The sequence below is a fragment of the Bombus affinis genome, chromosome 17, assembly GCF_024516045.1.
Source record: "Bombus affinis isolate iyBomAffi1 chromosome 17, iyBomAffi1.2, whole genome shotgun sequence".
NCBI classification, from domain to species: Eukaryota; Metazoa; Arthropoda; class Insecta; order Hymenoptera; family Apidae; genus Bombus; species Bombus affinis.
The window spans coordinates 3,067,300-3,088,177 of NC_066360.1; the positions used below are offsets into that span (position 1 = coordinate 3,067,300).

At 43.8% G+C, this 20,878-nt stretch overlaps 1 protein-coding gene across 3 annotated transcripts in view; it reads right to left on the minus strand.

Annotated features, from left to right (window-relative positions):
- Positions 1 to 20,878, minus strand: part of LOC126926236 (uncharacterized) — a 420,584-nt gene that overhangs the window by 301,098 nt on the left and 98,608 nt on the right. For 2 of the 3 annotated variants that reach the window (XM_050742484.1, XM_050742482.1), the window contains one exon: positions 9,461 to 9,515. Coding sequence is in view for 2 of the 3 variants with exons in the window: in XM_050742482.1 (XP_050598439.1) it covers positions 9,461 to 9,481 (21 nt within the window). In the remaining variant the exon portion in view is untranslated. Of the gene's footprint in view, positions 1 to 9,460; positions 9,516 to 10,526; positions 10,966 to 20,878 lie in introns of those variants that run through there. The other variant, XM_050742480.1, reaches the window with a different exon arrangement.

The following is a 20,878-nucleotide window of genomic DNA, read 5'->3' on the forward strand; positions in this document are numbered from 1 at the left end:
CTAGCAAACAACGTGCACGTCGGACGATATATGGGCGTAACGTGAAACTGATACAGCGCGTATTCCTGATAAATTGCGCGTAATTACGGCCGCTTATGTAAACAGACGGTAGATCGCGTGAAATCGCCGCGCATTAAGGGCGAACCGTGGAAACTGGTAGCGAGGAAAGGGAAAAGGAACGAAAGAGAGTCGAGAATGGGGAAAGTTGTTGGTTGACGTAGTGTACCACGAGCATGGTGTGTGCTTGTTCCTCTTTTAATTGATGCCGCGGGCAGCAACAGGACCCACGGGCAGACGCTTGAAATTGAAACGCTGAACGAACCAGCTATAATTCACTCGACTGTAATAACGCTTGGCCTGTTCTTGCCCTACACGAGTATTCCTCTGTTTTCTCTTGTCGCGATGCGACTTGTTACCATAGCGCGAGGCAACCTTACCAACGCAAAATATTGCCATTTCTTCGTGACGAGTATATTCGTGAAAAACCGCTTAGTTTCTACGTAACGTTAAATTGCCCAAACGTTGAAATAACTTGCACGAAGCTAAATATCATTCTAAGCGAAGGTACTCGGGTATTTAGAGACTCGAAAGGAAAGAGAAAAATATACGCATAATAAAAAATGAAAAAGATGAGAACTATGAACGTTCTACGTGCGGATAGACGTTCTCGAACACGGTACATGATGCACGAGGAACGTAGGTAGCATCGACCAGCCCCGTTTACACGTACACGCGGCGAAAAAGCCGGCCAAGCTTCGTTATCCATTCATAAATCCCATTAAAACCATTGAGAGCGGGCTCCGCGTGGCTGACCTTCCTCCCTTCTTGCCACCTCTCGTGCGGCCACCCCCGGCTGCAGGGTCCGACACCGCCCCCTTGTCGTCCCGACACGCTTAACACCTCGCGATCCCAACCAGAACATAATTAAGTCATTACACGTTCGTTTTACACGGTCGTAGCTCATTTTTCTTCCGGCACGCGGACCAAATCACCGATTTTATTCATGAGATGTTAACAGGTTCTTGCGCCTCTTTTTCGCTCCTGCGTACTTTTCGCTGGCTGGCCGCGGCTCCACTGTCTCGCTCACTGTGTTAAACGTTTCACACGCAAGGATTTTTCCCGCCGCTGTCAATGTTTTTCCTCGCTGGACACGCTACCGGTCGCGTGTAATACGCGCGGAACGGGTCGGTAGATTTTTCGAGCTTAGAGCGACGATCCCGCGCAGACTTTTACTCCGTTGGCACACGATTAAACGCTAAGCTCGCTGCTTTCAAAATTTAATTGAACATCGTATCTCTGTTGTCCGTCTAACGTTATGCAAATTCGTGTATTTCCCGATTAACGAATTTCTCCATTTTTGTTAATTACACGGAGGAGAAGGTTAGCGTTGAAAAGTCTTTGTAAATGGAACCTTTGGAAATCGAAAACGAGGAGGAGAAATATTCGCGGCAGGTTTAGAAGTTTCTTTTTTATTACTTAATCTGTACTTTACGATTTGTCCAGCTGGACACTTGGTAAATCTAATTTAAATAAAAGTGCAGATAGAAGGCGAATTCCGTTACCATTTTAACGGCACGTTCAAATTGACGAGAAACGATAATTCTTTCTTGCAAGTATCATCCTTAGCAGCCGATTTCACGATGGAAGGGACCAACGGGTCAGTTTGAACCATTTATCGACTGGCAAAAACGATCGTTCGCCGGTTTCTAATTATTTTTATTAAACAATAAACACAAAGAAATCTGAACGACAACTTTGATTAAGACAAAGCTCGTCGGATTAAATGCGCTTGTAATAAAACAAACAGGCCCTTCCACCTGTTCCGTTGAAATTAATCTCAAATTATTCTTTCACTCTCTCTCTCTCTCTCTTCTCTTCTCTTTAATCTTCTTTTCAAGGTGTAAGAAGAATATATTTTATTAAAGATATTCAACCAGCCAGGTGTGTAAAATCTAACGCAGCAGGAAGCTCATATAATTAAAGCGCCGAGTCCCGAAAGGGACAAAGGGCCGCAAGGTCAAGTGCAATAAAACGGAGAATGCCAAATATGGCAGTGGGTAGGAATACAAAAGAGCAGAGGATAAAGCGGAATATCTGGAGGAGGAGGAAGAAAGCAGCAGCGAAAGAAAAGCTATTTTACGTCAGTTTAGACGCAGACGTATTAAGACGCCATGGCAGTTACGGTACACCATGGTTTAGGCCATTTCATGCCCCTTGAATTTTGTTGTATTATAAACGCAATATTCCAAGTGAGAAAAAGGCATTGGAATGTTTGCGGTGTTTAACAGAAACATCAATAAGAAGAGGTCGATTAAGAAAGAAGGGAAGAAGGAGCACGCTGCACGAGGCAGGAGAAATGGAAGCAGAAACGCGCGGCTGACGGAAGCTGCAACACCGATAGCTCAAATAATTGCTCGCCGTCATAGTACTCGACCAAACGCGTCGGAGTCTGGTTAAACATAGTATCAATTCACGTAGCACGCGGGCACAATTATGTCATTACCCGCTGTCGATGTTTAATCTTGTCAGCTAATCGAATCGATCCGTAATCGAGTCTTTCCTCCCTCGATTCCCCGCTTCCGGCCAGAAGCTCGCGCCAAACATTCCACGAGAAGTTCGTGCGAACCATCAATGAATCTCCGTTTAATTAACTAGCTATTACCGGCACTGGTATCGGAAGACCAGTCGAAAAATAAAGAAATTGTCGAGTGGGAAATGAGAAAGCAATTTTTCCTCCCATATGGAGGGATTTTTGTTCCTTTTATCCTTTTGATTATCGTCGAAAATATAATAAATAAACGTAGAAGAAGGAACATTTAATAGTTTCGCGTTTATGGTTTTTCAATGTAAAGACCTGGTTGCAAGAAACTTTTATTTCGGAATAAAAATAGAGAGAATTTTTAAATTATCCACGCGCCTCGTATGGAGTTTTATATTTAGCGAAACTTGACGTGCTATTTTCTCGTAGATTTAATAGTTTTTCAAACACGGAATAAATTAGTGACAACGTATCGAAATTTAGTTGGCTGGAAATATACCGATATTTAACAAATGGGTTTTTGGTAGAGGAAAATACGAAAATAGGAAAAATGTAATAAAGTTATAAACAGGTTTGAAAATATTTCGCTAAACAGACGAAACTCGGTGGAACGAAGTGTGCAGAACTCGATACAACTGAACGGTATAAAACAATACAGGGAAACTTCATCGATATAAAACGACCGCGTCGCGCGAAACTTTTACTTTCAGTGGCACACAACGATTACTCTGCTCACGCATTTTCCACATATGTACTTCTTCTATATGCTTCTTTATTCGCTTGGAACGAACTGTGCAAATATTTCCTTTCAAAGTCCGCGTTCAAGGTCTGCACGTGAAATCTTCGAAACTCTTGAGTCGACATTTTTCGACATTCGCGACACGTGTGTTACGAAAGCAACAATTGTACGCTGAACGAAAGAGTTTAATATTCAACGTGTAGTAATTGTTGGCCAATTGCACAGAGACCAAAATTTTTATCTAATATATCTATATTGTTAGGTTTGGCTATCCAAATTTTCAAATTTTAAACAATACAGTAGTCGCTGCCACCAGAAACAGTCTAAGGACTGTTTCAATTAGATATTTCTTGTTAGATTAAGCAGCGTTGATTGGAGTTTAGGCCACTGGTCAACAGACTACATTTTGTATACTTTTCTTATTCCTAGATTTTTTTTTGTTTTCTTGTATTACTTGTATTTCCTTCCTCTACTGACAAAGAACGATGTATACTTTCGATTGGTATTGGAATTTTGGATGGTGTCAATGGTAATTCAGAAACTGCAGGTTTATCTTTATCGTCTGTTTCTTCTGTCAAGTTTATTATTTTCTTTGCAAATTTCATTGTTTCTTGCATATCTTCTAACCCATAATCCATGTTTGTGCTTTGATTAGGATTGGTATTTCCTCCCACTGAAGGTTCTTTTGGTGGCGGTAGAAGAACTTGAGTGATATTCGTAGGAGGTAGAGGCAATGGAATTTCCCTTATTACTTCTTGTCCACTACTTGTTTGTGATACAACAGATGAAAAATTCATCTGTACATTGGGAATAAAAGGTTGACGCGATGGTATGTTTATAGGTGGTAATTGTGCAAAATTTGATACAATGGGACCAGTGTTAAAATCCGATGCTGCTAATTCGTCTCAATAAATAAAATATAAATCTGAATGGGATTACCATCGAAGTAAACGTCAACGGTTAAGAGAGAAAAAAGGGGAAAAGGGTAGTGAAAACAGGAAGAAGAAGGGCGAGCTTTTATATTTGCCTGTGCAATTATTAAAGTCAAAGAAATGCGTCTGACAACGTGCAGTTAAATAAGACGATGAAACAAGACGAAGCGTTTAATTCAGTCGCGTGAGACGCGAGGTATGTTCAAAAATACGCAGAAGGTTCGGGACGAAAATTACGAGGCGTCGGTAGAGGCAGACTATGCTGAGAATTATTTACCACGGGGCGACCTTGCGAAGCCTCGACTTCGCCATAAAACATACAAATAAAATATACCGACGCGATCCTTCGACACACAACTGACAGTCGAAAAGCTCGGGTCACTCGTTAAAAACATTTGCTGGAAAATTCGGGGCGTTGCGAAAATGACGAGACAAAGGCGGATCGCGCTGAGACGATGTTGGAACGCGCGAAATTCGCAGTGAGGCACAGCCACGCATACGCAGTCCTTCGACAAATGCCCGACAGTCAAAACTCGATGACTCGTTATAAACGTTTGCTGGAAAATCAGCGCGTTAGAGAAGCGGCGGTGATTCATCAGGACGAGTCAATAGCACTGGCGCTTCGTCAAATATTTATGTTGATTCGTTACGCGATGAGCGCGATCGGGCCACGTGTTTTCGTGCGATCGCGAAAGAACCGAGGAATAATAACGAGCACGGGAATAAATGGGAGGCGGGAAGGGGCGGAGGAAGGCAAGCCACCGACGGGACGGTTATTAATCACGCGGCCCGGCAATCAAATGTATGTAAATATAATCAAACAATGTAATGACTGTTTTGCTCATGAAATATTTATTACGTTCGACGTTCAGCACCTGTGGCAGGCGGTGTAATTAAGTTGCCGGCGTGCGCCAGGCGTCACCGGCTTTTTCATTTAGAACCGTGAAACCGCGACTTTTCACTTTGAATCAGCGCAGGAATTCTCAGAACGCGCGATAGGCTGCTATTTCTCAGTCAGGTTGGCCACATCGTTCCACGCAACTAGCTCAACGTCCGCCGACATTAGCGTGGAAATCGAGTCGTTGGAGCATCGGACGATAGTCCGCGAAGAAATCGCTGAACCTTCGAGCAACCTGCTGACCCCAGCGATCAAGTTGACATCATCTTTCGTCTTGGTTAATCGTCGAACGAAAACGCCAGCGACTGAACGCGACTTAAGTCTGTCGAAGCAAACGCGATATAATTTTCGACGGGTATTCTCGCGATTATCGTCGTTTACATGTGACAGGAGATGAAGAAGATTTAAACTCGCCGCTGTAATTCTGTAGCCCGACGCGCTCGATCGGATATTCCACGAAGACAGGTAGCAGAGATCAATGGGAATGCGCGCGTATGCGTGCTATCCGCACACGAGTGCAGTTCTCAAGGACGCGAGGCACCAAGTGTAGGGGTGCAGACAGGGTGCGAGCGAAAGAAAACGAGAAAGAGAGAGAGCAGAAGCAGGACATTTACTAGGAAACGAGGTGAACCGTTGAACTGCAGGTGTGTTCTGGCGTTGACGTACTCGCAAAGCTCGTCGGTACACAAAAGTCGACCCATTTTCCATCCTTTCTCCCTTCAAGCCCTCCGTCCTCCTCTTTACGGCTGATGCATCCTCTCTCTCTCTCTCTGTCTCCCCTTCTCTGCCCCTCTTGTTCTCCCACTCACCCTCTAAATCGGTCTCTCTTCTCCCTCTTTTATCTTTTTTTTTCTTTTTTTTCGTTGGTTCATTCCCTACCTACCCAACGCTACGAGCCGTCACACTTGTTGCACGACAGAAAGGGAGAGGAAGGGGTTGAGAGCGGCGGAGAAAGAGGGAGGAAGGTGTGTAAGGCTGTGTATATAAACGACGTCCGCAAGCCCGCGATTGATATCGAACTGATATTCAAGTTCGTCTGTGTGCCAGTCGCTACGTGTTCTGCAAATTGTTGCAGCACTGTTCATTGTCAAGGTTCGCTGCTCCTAACCTTCCACCCTCTTACCGAATAAGCTGCCTAAGTCCAAGTGCTGGCTGTTGAAGTCTAAACGTTTCTTTCAACTTGCTGCTTAGTTCACACAGAACGTCTTGGGTTCTTGTTTACTTGTTTCCTTTTTTGGACGAATTCTATCGCTCCATAGTTTGGAAATTACAGACACGTCGAGTTCCTTTCTTTGAGAGGATATCTTTTCAGCAGACTTATCTTTCGTACTTTGTGAATTTTTGGACATTCCTTTCTCGGCTTAGATAAAATTCGAGGATTCGAGGATTAGATCGTCGCGCAAGCGTCCCTAGACACCTGGACGAGACAGTTTTCTATAGAAATGAAAAGTGGAAGATTTTGCCAGGCGCGAGATTTAATTTGCATTCTCAAATTTGTTGATGAAGATTTAGATTATCCACAACGATAAATTAGTTGCAAGTTTGCGGACTAGTTGAGACCACAGAATCCGATTCTCTTAGAGACAATGTTGCTATTCTTCAGGGAAACGTGGTTTTTAAAGTGTGCTACGTCTTTCGACGTTCGATGGCTAAGTAGCTGATTTCGAGTCATCGTTCGGCTTTAACATCTGCGCAACCTCATCGCAGCCAGACACAGTCTAACCTAAGTACCTGCCATAAATTCTCCGAAAAGCAGAACAGCGTCAGGCTAACTGCCTTAAAAATATGGACAACGTTGTAACTGCGAGCCGAGAAATTACAATAATCCGGACTAAGGGAAGTTGTCAGCGTGTTCTTAGACAGAAAATTTATGACCGCACTTCGAGTAGGCTCGCCACGAGGGGCAACGATGCATAGAGCAACGTTCCAGTTTCCCTTATGCATATAAGAAGCATTTTATTCATTTATTTGGAAGAATTTTACAATCAATTCTCATTGACAATTATAAATTATATTTGTTACATTTATAATTATATTTGTTGCATTTGTTGCAAATTGTATTTGTTACATTTATAATTATATTTGTTGCATTTGTTGCAAATTATATTTCTTACATTTATAATTATATTTGTTGCATTTGTTGCAAATTGTATTTGTTACATTTATAATTATATTTGTTGCATTTGTTGCAAATTATATTTGTTACATTTATAATTATATTTGTTGCATTTGTTGCAAATTGTATTTGTTACATTTATAATTATATTTGTTGCATTTGTTGCAAATTATATTTGTTACATTTATAATTATATTTGTTGCATTTGTTGCAAATTGTATTTGTTACATTTATAATTATATTTGTTGCATTTGTTGCAAATTGTATTTGTTACATTTATAATTATATTTGTTGCATTTGTTGCAAATTGTATTTGTTACATTTATAATTATATTTGTTGCATTTGTTGCAAATTCTATTTGTTACATTTATAATTATATTTGTTGCATTTGTTGCAAATTGTATTTGTTACATTTATAATTATATTTGTTGCATTTGTTGCAAATTGTATTTGTTACATTTATAATTATATTTGTTGCATTTGTTGCAAATTGTATTTGTTACATTTATAATTATATTTGTTGCATTTGTTGCAAATTGTATTTGTTACATTTATAATTATATTTGTTGCATTTGTTGCAAATTATATTTGTTACATTTATAATTATATTTGTTGCATTTGTTGCAAATTGTATTTGTTACATTTATAATTATATTTGTTGCATTTGTTGCAAATTGTATTTGTTACATTTATAATTATATTTGTTGCATTTGTTGCAAATTGTATTTGTTACATTTATAATTATATTTGTTGCATTTGTTGCAAATTATACTTGTTACATTTATAATTATATTTGTTGCATTTGTTGCAAATTATATTTGTTACATTTATAATTATATTTGTTGCATTTGTTGCAAATTGTATTTGTTACATTTATAATTATATTTGTTGCATTTGTTGCAAATTGTATTTGTTACATTTATAATTATATTTGTTGCATTTGTTGCAAATTGTATTTGTTACATTTATAATTATATTTGTTGCATTTGTTGCAAATTGTATTTGTTACATTTATAATTATATTTGTTGCATTTGTTGCAAATTGTATTTGTTACATTTATAATTATATTTGTTGCATTTGTTGCAAATTGTATTTGTTACATTTATAATTATATTTGTTGCATTTGTTGCAAATTATATTTGTTACGTTGACGAATATAAATTATAAATTATAAATAAATTACTATGGCGTGGTACTATGTATGTAAGAAACTTCTGCTTACTCTAAATATTCTGTTTTTCGCTCTACAATGTCGCATTAGATTCAAATAGAATCAAAGATACTATAAACTCTTATAATTCAAGTTACAGTACCATTCCAAAATAATTTATTTATAATTCTCAATGAGAATTGATTGCAAATAGTCTACCAAATAAAAAGAAAAAATATTGTCGTGAACAAACTCGCATTTTCCCAACGAATCTAAATCCAAACATTAGACTCAGCTGGAATCAAACATACGATAATTATTTATTATTATTCGCGTTATAGTACCACGCCAGAATAATTTACTTATAACTCTGAATAAAAATTTGTTTGTAAAATACTCCCAAAAAAAAAAAACGAATGATCGATAAGATCGATAAGAGCTCGGTTGTCATAAAAATTTCCTGTAACTCGAATTCTATAGCGAAAAATGCCTGCAAACTATGATACTGAAGATATATTAATCGCTTAACGTATACAAAGACGCGTGGTAGACGGCGTATATCATTTTAAACGTGGACGTTTAGGCGATGCCAAGAATTGTACATAATTTTACGTTGGCCTACATTAAATGGTATTTTTAGTACACGTAGAGTCCTATTTCGCTTGTGTGTCAACCGGTTAATAATAAATTTTTTATTTAAACTTTCATCTCGACTTTCTTCATAGAAATATACCGAAGATATTGTTGCAATGATTTTGAGCTGGAAAACATCCGAACCATCCATACAACCTTGTGCGTATAGAAATTGATATTGCTAGACCTATTGCTTTTTGCAAACTTTTGCAAGCTTTTATTTAATTATACCAAAAAATCTACGCGATTAATCGAACAACGTTGCTCGTACCGGATATCCTTGGACAGTTCAGAGAACAGGATTCGCGAATCGTTCGAAGATCAATGTAGCGGTCATTTGAAAGGAACAAACAAGATCATACGTGGACATAAAAATTCCAATGTCGACTGAGGAAACAGAAAAAAGGCTGGTCGCGAGAGGAAATGACAAATTAAACAAGCTAATACAAACCTTGTCGAGACCAAAAAGCATCCAGCGGACCTCACACACACAGGCGCGCGTCACTCTGAAATAAAAAACAAAAACTAAATTAGAGAAACACGCGCCATTAACGAAACAGCATTAGAGAAACTCGCTGCAGGACTGCTGGCCACTGTTAATTCAAAAACCTTCCATTTTCTACTCTACTCGGCAAATTAATTACAAAATGTACCAAATTCCCTCCTTAAAAAGAAAGAAAAAAAAAAAAGAAATAAAGGAAGAAAGGCGAAAATATTCACACGAAGCTCATTGGTAAAAATATTTCACGATATCATCAGTGGCGCTTTCTTTCCGATTCCACGGTATTTTTTTTCTTTTTTTAAATATATCAAAAAACCTACTCGCTTGTATTTTCCTCAGAAGCAACACGCCACGGTAAAAAGATAGCAAAATCTACAGCTTGCGAGTAGGTTGGAAGAGAAAAGGAAGGAGCGAAGATTTGCACGTGGAGCTCGTGGACAAAAATATTGTGCAAAGGTAATTGCTAAATCCAATCATCGACGATGTTCCCTTCTCATACTTTCGCGTGTTTCTAGCGCATCGTTTGAAACCCCCTATCGAACAACCTATGTATACAAATTCCATCGGCAATCGAACCGGCGTTCTTTAAAAGCACCCACGCCGCGATATAAATCAAAGTAAGTGCGTTCGACTGGTGGACAGAATGGCCGGAAGGTAGGTACATAAAACGGGAGCAGGGTAGTGGCAAAAGGATAGAAATAAATAAAACGAGAGAAATAAAAGACCGTTGATACATGCACGTACGTAGGTACTCGCGAGAGAAGCAACGTCGGCCGCTTCTCGGCCCCGTCTGACGGCCAAATCGAGCAGCAAAAGACGCGGCAGCACGTGCTTCTCCCGCATTACCAACCGTCCCAGGAATGCGGTCTGCAAACATACAGGTTAAGGGACTCGTGCGAGCCGGCCGAGCTCGTAAATCACTCAACGATCGTAATCGCCGGGTTCCGCGTATACATTCGCTAAACATCGTGTTGCTTTCGGGGCGAACGTGTGTGCGAGACACAGTTCCGTTTACCGGCGTAAGAAATCACTCGGGGACCACACAGACACGCGCGCGCCTCCTCTTCTGCTCGAGAGTTGCGGAAGGTAATGGACTCGCGTCATTCAGCGTCACGTCCATGGATTCTCTCAACTTTCTCGATCAGCGTGAAACGTGGTGCATCGTTTGTCTGGTCGTGGCACTCGGTTCACCCGGTGACTCACTCGCTCGTTGCTCCATTTTATTGCGTACGCGAGACCCAACCGAGGTAACAGCTTTAAGGAGAAACCGTTGCGTGCAAGTGGCTCGGATTTCCTGGCAGACGTAGCATTCGCAGCAGCGACATTCCCAACCTCTTCTTCCTCTTCGAATATGTACTTTGGTCGTTGCTTTAAATTTGTTCCTTGTTGGTTCGTCTAGTTCGTGCGAATTGCTTTGTTTCGTTCGAGCCGGTCTGTTGCTCTTTCCACACAACGATGGCAACTAATTCGTAGCGGCGTATGAGTCATAGGACGATCTGGACCGAGAGTGACTCGTGTTGTTTTGCCTCGCGGCATCAACGCTGCTTCGATGCGCGAGATTTAAAAGTAAACAAACTCCGGGCAAAACAACATCGCAGCTACGCAACCATCAGCCGGAGTCAAATTACCGGTGCTCCCCCCTTCTCCACCGGTAAAAATAGACGAACATGGTCTCTAGGACGATCGTTGTAGCGAGTAGCATTGAGATTTTTAAGCGTATCTGACTATCACAAGTATTCAGTTGTTTCGTCATTTAAATCAACACGTTTAATATCCATCGTTCGTGCATTTCGCGAAATTTAATAGCATCGTTTGTGCCCGGTGTTATTCTTCTGTTTGATAATTGGAATATTGAATAAATAATGAGAGAATAAATATGTGATAAAATTGGAATATTCGATTTCAAACGGAAAGTGATATTGTTCCGGGAAGCATAAGGAAAATTCAACCACGTTAGTCTAACACGAGTATTCTAACATTTGACTAGCAATTGTTATCGTCCACATATGTACAAGACGTGCATAGGGAAATTAAAATATTTATATTACTGTTACAACGATATTACTATATTTCTCGACACTCTCTTCGACTTGCAATTCCTTTATCAAACAGCACGATGACACACTAACCTCATCCATCTCAATCAAACTCGGTCAAACCTAAAAACTTTCATAGGAAGAAGACTAAAAAGAAAACAGCCCACTGACCTCAGTAAAGAAATAAAATAGTCAAACTCGAAGATGGCATCCCACTGGAGGTGTTATTTAACAATAAAGTTAGGAAAATTTACCAAATGTCCAGCTGGACAAATTGTAAAGTACAAATTAATATAGCAAATCCTACGTCAACGTCTTCGTCTCCACTACGTCCCTGGCCCTCGAACCTGAAATTCCTCCACTTTTGACACAGAGATAAATACGCTAAGCTCATCCATCGAAAGGTCTCGATCAAACCGGAGCAAACGTAAAAAATCGCCCCGGCGTCGAATAGCAAATCCTACGTCAACATCCTCGTCTGCACGACCACTGCGTGTCTCGGCTCGGCCTTGAACTTGAAATTCCTCCATCCACGGCGCATCACGATAAAGCAGCGCAGGTTACCGAGGCATGCCAGTGTCGTCTATGGCAGTCTCGTAAGCAGCAAGCACACGGTGAGCCGTTGCCGCGCCCGCACGGATTCGTGATGTTTACAAACGCGAGCGGAAAGGATGAGGGCAGACGGGTCTGTTTAAAGGGCGGGCTAAACGGAGGGATGAAAGCGGTTAGACAAAGACGGAGAAAGAGGAATGTGGAGCGAGGAATCCGTGGGACGGCAAGAGTACAGCGGATTGCGAGCGGAGGTGGAGGAGACGGTTTGAGGAGGATGAGGCGAAGGAGTACGGGGCCAGAAGGCGTGCAGTTAGACGCGGAACGGAACTGCAACGGAGCAGAAATGTTATCATAAGCGTGGTGAACTTGACCTACTCCATCGAGTGGTCTCCTACAACCACCACCAGCACGATGATATGAAGTTACGGGCCGCTCGTGCGAACCCGTAACACGATAACAGCTGTTGCATACCTCTCGATTCGCGGGACAGCAAAAGTTTCGACGATCGCGTGCCACTCTCACGTACACACACCGTCGCACGCAGACAACGCGGACGCGTACACGCGTCTCTACAAACAGAGAGGCAAAGAGTGCACGTTCCTGCTCTGCCTCTCATTCTCTTTGCCTCGTTTTTTTCTTTTTTGCTCTCTTTCTCTTTCTCCGTCGCGCTTTCTCCGGCTTTTTCCCAGCTCCCAGCAGACACGTTCGCGCGTACGCCAGACACTTGGCGTATACGGCCAGCATCCAGAAGCGAGTATTCCATCCACGTCGATCACACGAGAAACCGCACGTGCCGCGTAAGGATCGGCCGATAGAGGGGCAGGAAAAAGTGGTTGTTTGGAACTGGGGGCTGAAGGATCTCGACACGCCTAACCTGGGCAAACGTGACTCACTTGGATGCAACGTACGTAGAGCGGCGTGTCGGTGTTGGCGTTGCGTAAACGTCGATGGCGCGCCTCGATTTGTCTCAATTTGTCGCTAGTCGGAAATTTGTCGAGAGGTTAATTGAAGTCTGAAAACTGTTTAAAATATTGATCGCGTGCTGGCGTGTTTGATTACGGATGATTGATGACGTCTGCCGTAAGTGCGGCGTGCTGACGGTTTTTTCTGAAAGTTATTTACAGGAAGCGATCGCAGTTGCTCTGTACAGGGCTTATGAACTTTCCATTGGATGCCTCTTTTTGCTCGTCGAATATTTCCAAACAGGACAGCGTTCTTTCGTAGCTTTTTGTCGAGTTTGTTTGAAAAGTTTCAACAGAGAGTTGACGACCTTGGAAGAGAGGGAAATTATCATTTTGACATTGGAAGCGTAAGGAAGTTTCGTCTACGCAACTTTCGGAATCGTTTTTCTACATGAATATTTATTATCGCAGGAGAAATACAAATCTTTATCTTCGTAAGAATATTAAGAATCGTCTTCGCTTAACACGACACGAAGACGATGTCACGGAACATCGAGAACGCAAGATCTATTTGCGTAAATCGAGTTACGCGTCGCGTTACGAATAAAGAAGATCTAACTTCCTTCATGGAAGCGCGAAATTCCGACGAACCTAAGTTCTTTCGTTAGAAGTACTGCGTGCTTTTAGGAAATTACTTTTGGGAACTCGTTTAACGGAGAAAGTTCTAAATTAATATTTGCAGCGATTACAAAGCACGGTTGACCCAATTAAAATGTCACGTGTTATAACAGAAATTTGTAAAGAGCATGTTATTTACAGCGTTGATCGAGTTATGGCGGGATGAATTTAGAACGACGATAGCGGCGAAGTAAAACGTAAAAATCCTCCTACATATTAAATCAGACTCGCGTCCTGAGGAACCCGCAGGGACAAAGATAAATCCCACTAATGGATTTCCTCTCATTCTATTTCCTTTCTCCTTTCGTTCTATTCGCCGCTGATCTTTTGTATAATACAATTTTCGTAGATTCCGAGATACTTTCCTACGTGTTCTACCCATGTGACTGATCGTCTCTGGTGATTGACGATCAAATACAAAATGTTGGTCGACCACAAAGTCTTCCAACTATGATCGTGTGATAAGCGCGAGCAGGATAATCGTTGCATCTGATGCTGTGAACGAAGAGAGGGAGGAGGATCTGCGAGCGTACGCAAAGTGCAACAACCTGTTATACAAAGCCTACGCGAACTAACGTCAGCGACATGACTCATTGTGCGATGGTCCGAGAGCGAAAGAAAGCGAAAGCTGGAAGACAGATTGAGATCGTGGAACGGGTAAAAAAGTAAAAGTGAAACTGCTGGACCCAAGGAGACCTGCGGGGATCTGAGACGAGGCTGGGGTTCTCCTTTAAAGAGGAAGGGCAGAAAAAGACGAGACAGGAAGAAAGAAGGATATCTCAATAAGACATCGATTGCTCATTAGTAACACGAGAACGATTCCCTGCTCTCCTTCTGCGCTTTATCCGCCGTGTATACAAAGAGTCGGACTTCTTTATCGTTCAGCAAGATCCTTCGACTTTCCTCTTTCGAACGGGGCAAACTTGACCCGGTGAAAATCGCTTTTATCGTCACAGCTACGTACGTTCGCCAACGTTCGTATTTCTTGGTGATTGGAGCTTGGACGAAAAGGGAGAAGATGATGAAACCAGAATGTTTCGTAGGAAGCGTGTAACTTTAGTCAACTATCGTATCGTTGAACGACTTAATTACGAAATCAAACAACAGCGATCATTTTGACATGGAACTGGTCGAATTTGAAAACTGCTCTTCTCTAAGAGAACATAGAGAAGATTAGAAAGAGGAGGCTCGTTTCCAAGTAAACTGGCTGAATATCCTACACACGCTAACACTCGTAATCCACCAGCCAGCCTCCTCAGAGGAATCCTAGCGAGAAGAGACGTAGCAAAGATTAGAAACAGCACAACCTGGCTTTCCACTAAAATCATCACAAAATCACGTAGACGAAATATCATTATCCATCTAATAGCCAAATCTTCGGAAGAGACCTGCCGTTCGATGAAACCATGGAAGCTCATAGAGGAAAATTCGCACGTGTTAGAGACTCGCATGATCCTCTTAATGGGAATCGGTTAATCTCGAGGGGAGACGTGGCAAAGGCGAGGAACAAGAAGCTGCTGTGCGAATAAACTCGATGAAAATCCTATATACACCGAGACTCATAGGTTAGAGTCTACTTAGCCGTGTAATCGGAAGCAGCGGATCTTGAGGAGGAAGCCAGTAAAGATCGGGAACAGGACGTGCAACAAGGAAGTCGTACACGAAAGGGCAGATCGCCGTCGATGTTTACAGGCAGCAGGAGCGATAAGCGGACCGGATTCCTGCAGCGCGCTGCCATCGCGATAAGCCCTTTACCTTCTCTCCGTCTCTTTCTCTTCTGCTGGTTGCTCTTTTTCCCGGCAGTCGGCACGTTCTCTCTATCTCTGTCTGTGCTGTGGTGGCGCGGTCGTGCCGCGAATCTGGAGCACCAGGTATCCGCTAACGAACCGTGCAAACGTGTCAGCCGGTGCTCGTACCGGGCGCACACAGTGTCGCGTGCACACGGAAGTGCATATAAAGCATACACGGACACACGCGTGCACCGGCGTGGTCTCGACGGTAGTTTACCTCGAACCAGGCAAGTTCACCTACATTCGCGTGGGGTGCCGCGCCGCAGAGGGAGAAGATTAAAGAGGGATACTCGGCCGGAGGTAGAAAGAGAACGAGGCAACGAGCTGAATGAACGGCCGACAGAGGGAAGAAGAGAGAGCAAAGGGAAGAGCGAGGGATGGGCAGGGTGGCGACAGGGGGGAATTTAAACCGGCATTCGAAACTTCGCAAACCCCTTATAGCGACCTCGCCTACCTGTTATCTCGATCAAGCATCGATCGGTGGTTACTAACGAAAGAACGACTTTAGTCGTCCTTCCTCCTCACCCCCCTGCTTCTCCTTTCTCTCGCCCTTCTTCCTCGTCTTTCCGCGTTTCGCCGTCTTCCTCGCTTTCGAACAGCCGCCTCCGTCTTACCCAGCGCTTTGAACTTGACCCAGTGAACGAGGAGGAGAACCCGCAGTACAGGACTATTGGAATATTTCAGTTCCAACGAGCCGTACCGTACCGCCACCCTTACGAACCAGCTCTGCCTTGCCAGGTACGCCACGTGTGACACGAACCCCACGATATCGAACGACTTTTGACCCGTCGAGGGAATCTTTCTGACTCGATCGAGCGTCTACTCTCAGTCAGCGAAGCGAAGGATTATTCCGCTTGTGCATCGTCTTTCAGCTCGCTGCTGCCTCGTCACGCTGGCTACTTCTAAACTGCAGTTTAGCTTCACTAGGCTACCGGCGGATTCATGAAATTTAGAAATTCTCGTTCGGAAACCGGCTGCCTTTCTCGGGTTTATAGCGTCATCTTCTTCCAAGTTTCACGGCTACAGCGTTGGGTAGGTTCGTTTAAAACTACCAGGGAACATTTCAAAGTGGTGGGGAATAATTCATGGAAAATAATTAATAGAAGTGGCGGTTACCAATCTCGTTCCCACTCTGTGGACGTTTAGCGGACTGTGTTCGCGCGCTTCTCAAAGATCTAAGGACCTGAACGTTTGCCGAGTACGAAACAATATTGGAAGAAATATGAATTTCCACGAACATCATTCGTACGAGCTACTGATCGCTACTCGTTCGAAATGAATAATGAATAATTCCAAGCGATATGACGCCGCGTTTAAACTCGATAGGACTGCGAAAGGGTTAGACAAGGGTTGCTCCGAGTCTCCGGGAAACTTTCGCAGGCTGGAAGTTTCCTTATGAGATACACAGCTCGTTGGAATGATTTAGAGTCGTATTATCGTAGATTTTCGGCGGACGAGGGGAGATATGGTGACTGTGCACGAAACTATGTCTTGGAAGTAGGCCAGCTGGGACAAGCGTATGAATCCTTAATACCTCGGTAGAATGATCCGACACGTACTAGATTTCATTATTATTTCACACGCTATGCGGTAACTTTAAATTATTATCAATTGTTTTCAACTTACCTAGGCGTATTTGTTGCCAGATTCCTAGCAATTACCTAACTCTCTTTAGCGATAGACAAAAGAACGGCACGTTTAACAAGTTTCGTTGAATCGTAGATTTTCTAACTTACCATGTTTGTACATTGCTCGAGGGCTCTCGTTTTCAAGAAGGAAACACTCGTTTGGTGCTCTGGCGAGAACGTTTCCCACCGCTGTCGGATATAGCTGGCAAAGATACTTTGCCGGAAAGAAAATGCTCGGGTCAAGGAGACGAGATGTAGGACGCGACTAGGCTGAGTGGTGAAAAGGGTTTAAACATTGAAGATAACAGCAAGTTAGTTTTTAACTGTGAAGGATGCTACAGCCTGTAACGGACTGGACTATGCCACTGCCAGATTTAATGGTCACCGTTTCGAGTGCAGTTTACCTCTCTTATCCTGTAACGAAAGAAAATATAGGCGACTTTTTCATAGTGTTCTACGGTTCAGCAAGATAACAGCCTGTGCAATCTACTGTTAATCGTTCCGCCATTTTATCAGATGTTGTTTGATCGACGCGTGTTGAAACGTAGCTTCTGACGACCAGATGAAGGTGATATAACCTCCGCTGAGTCTCCTTTTCAGCAGATTTCTCAGGAGAGAAAGCTTATGCGTTAACGTAGTCCAGACATCTGCTGCGTCTTCTTTTCTTCAATAATTACCGAAGAAAACACTGCGAGTGCAGTGAAACAGATTTTTCACGAGGAAGAGACCACTTCAACCGATCGATCGACATTAAGATTCAACTGGTACTAGTTGGTGGATCAAATCGCGTGTGAGAAGGTACATTGTCCTCCAGGCTTGTTCCATTTTTGTCTTTTAGCGTGTGGCGCGTCTCACTGCATTGCTTCTGCTTCTGACAGAGCTGTTCAGTAATTAGCTTTCAATTCGCCACTTATTTATCCTGTTTGGTCCGACCTACTAAGAGTCAGCCACATCAAATGGAAAGATCGAATGGAACGTCGACTACCTGTTTCCCCATCGATCTCCCCATCGGAGTTGGCCGCAAAATTCCAAACGCAACGACGCCAGGCTGTCCTTGTTCGTAGCAAGCGGCGTCTCTCGTTTCGCTCGAACGGTTAGGATCTCGCGTGGCCGGCAATCGTCTTCCTCGTGGCATCCTTGTTGCACGAGGAGGTGCGCGTCCGCCCAGTCCAGTCGCATTCCCGCTCGTTTCTTCCGTCTTTGTTGCGCCAGCTACCTGCTGGCTAAGTTGTTCGCGACGATAAACAAAGGAAAATACCGGGGCTGGCTGAGCGCTGGGCGAGGAGAGCGGCGGGTGAAAGACGAAGAAAAATAGCGACGGTGAGCCAGAGGGATGGCACGTGGAGGTCGGTGAACGTGGCCAGACGGTGAGCAGAGGGAAAGGGTATTTGTGTTGGCGAAGGCAAGGGGATGACGCGGCGGTAGCGAGTCGAGGAAGCTTCGTTGGATATCCATGCTTCTTGGTGGTCGTGATTGCGCGTTAGTCGTGGTGGTATTACCGCAAGAGGACGTTAGGAGAGAAAGATGCCGAGGGAGGAGGGAAAGAGAGGGTGTAATCGGCCGACATAACGGCCAAGCCTGGTGGCTAGACCGGGAGGGAACGAGGAAGAGAGAAAATAGAGGCACGTCAATGGGCGAACACGAGAGGGCCCGCCGTGAATGTGTGAATGAAGAAAGAGAAGCTGGGATCAGGCGGGGATGAATGGGTGCATCTTAGCAACGCCGCCAGTCAGCTGATATCCAGCCTGACATCTCTTTTAGGGAATCCCGCAGCCGCCGCATCTTGAATTTCAAATTAGCGGAAACTTACCCTCGTGTTTACGCGCGCGGCCTCCTCCCAGCGAACGGTAGCGTCGTCAGCGAGAAATGCTGCGATCGACGACCCGGCGATTTGTATTTTTATCGCGCCGACGTTGGTCCTTTAGGAACGTCAGCTACGAGATGGATGGCTAAACGTCGTTCGAGTCGAATATCCCATGAAAACGGTTGATAATGTTCGAGTTAATGACGTTAGATATCGTCAGTGAGAAAGCGAGAGTCGATGCTGCGATCGACGAACTTGACGATTTTTATTTTTGTCGTATTGGTCTTGCCGACATCGTCGATGCCGAAAGAAAGTACGAGATGATTGATTAAATATAATACAAGCCAGTTATTTAACCAGTTAATTAGGTTAACGATATCGATCGATGTATAAGTTAATGACGTTATACAACGACCCGTTTAATTGCTCTTATCTTCATCGTATCGATATATATAAGAGCGTCCACGATCGCAGTTTTTGAAGAGGCAGCTACACGATCGATAAATGAAGGTAATCTCGCCGACCTATTTCCAGTCGAAGACTGAAAATTGATTCTGCAAAGAAGATTGGCAAGATGTAAATTCTAATTGACGACGCTAACAATCTCCCACAGAGAACTGAACCACAGAACGAGTACAATTCGAAGGACGTATGTCTATGAAGAAATTGAATTGCGTTACGATTCGAGCAGTTGCAATGACTGGGATGCTAAACGTTACCGCAACAGCATAACGTGATACCTGCAAGCTCAAAACTAAACCGCAACCGCTGAAATTCACGCAGTCGATTTAACAAGCACGTTGAGTTACACAAATGATGGCCGACCCTCCGCTAGACATAAAGTCGATCTTAAAAGGCTCGTAAAACTTCGCCGACCGTTCAAGCTGCACGCGCATAAAGAAAATCCAAGAGAGAGAGCGGATCGGTTATCGCAGCTGATCCTTCGCAAAACGATCACGCCTGGTGACGTAGTGGAACGATCGTGGCAGTCGCCTTTAAACAAGGCCATTGACCCTTCGCCGTAGGACCACGCGAGGAAAGGTCGTAGTAGCGGGAAACGATCCGTTCCATTCACGAACGCTCTAAGAGAGGCATTATCTCCCTACGACCCTGAAATTCCCGCTGCCCTCTGCCGCTCTTCGTCCTTGCGCGTCTGTACACTGATACGACGCCGTAGCAAACCAACCCCTCGCGTTCCTCGTCTCGCAGCCGATGAGTGGCGGCGCCTCCTCGCCTCAGCCCCGGCATCTTCCTCTCTACCTTACTTTATCGCCTGTAGGCGCCTGGCGCTTCTTTACGCCAGCGTGTGAAGCGTTAATAGCTGCTGTGAACCTGACCCAGCCGACGTGCCACACCAACACAAGCGAGCACCCTTTGCAAACCACTACAGAGAAAACGCTAGTTGTACGAGAGCCGCGTCATTACGAGCCGTGGCAGCCGAGCGTACGTCGTTACTGACGCCAGCCACTTCATTAACGAGCTGAAACTCGTGCAATTGGTGCAGTTTCTCAACTACCATGCCGGCTATATCGACCACGCACGCTCTCTGCCGCCCGTTTTCCCTTTCTATTTCTCGTCCCCTACGACTGCCGTGAAAGGGGATTAGCCTGTCCGACCAAGATCAACCTGCTAATTAATCTGTCCGCTGCACCGGGCAGACTGTTTTTCTGCACTTTGCCCGTACATGCTAGAAGGTCGAGATGGTGCGTGGTGATTTGACGCAGGGCCAGGACCCAGCGATTTGACCTACTGACCGAGATGAACGACGGATACCTTTAACAGGGGCGTGTTCCTTCGTTTCTCTTGTACATGGATCAAATCAACATGGGATTCAAGGAGGATGAAACGCATCTAATTGCAGCTGATTCCACCTCGTTGATCCTTACTAACCGTCGTTAGAGTAGCCTTCTTCAGAGACGAATTTATCGGGACGAGCAATTGTTTCTTACTTTCCACTTGTGCAGCGTGTAGTGCGAA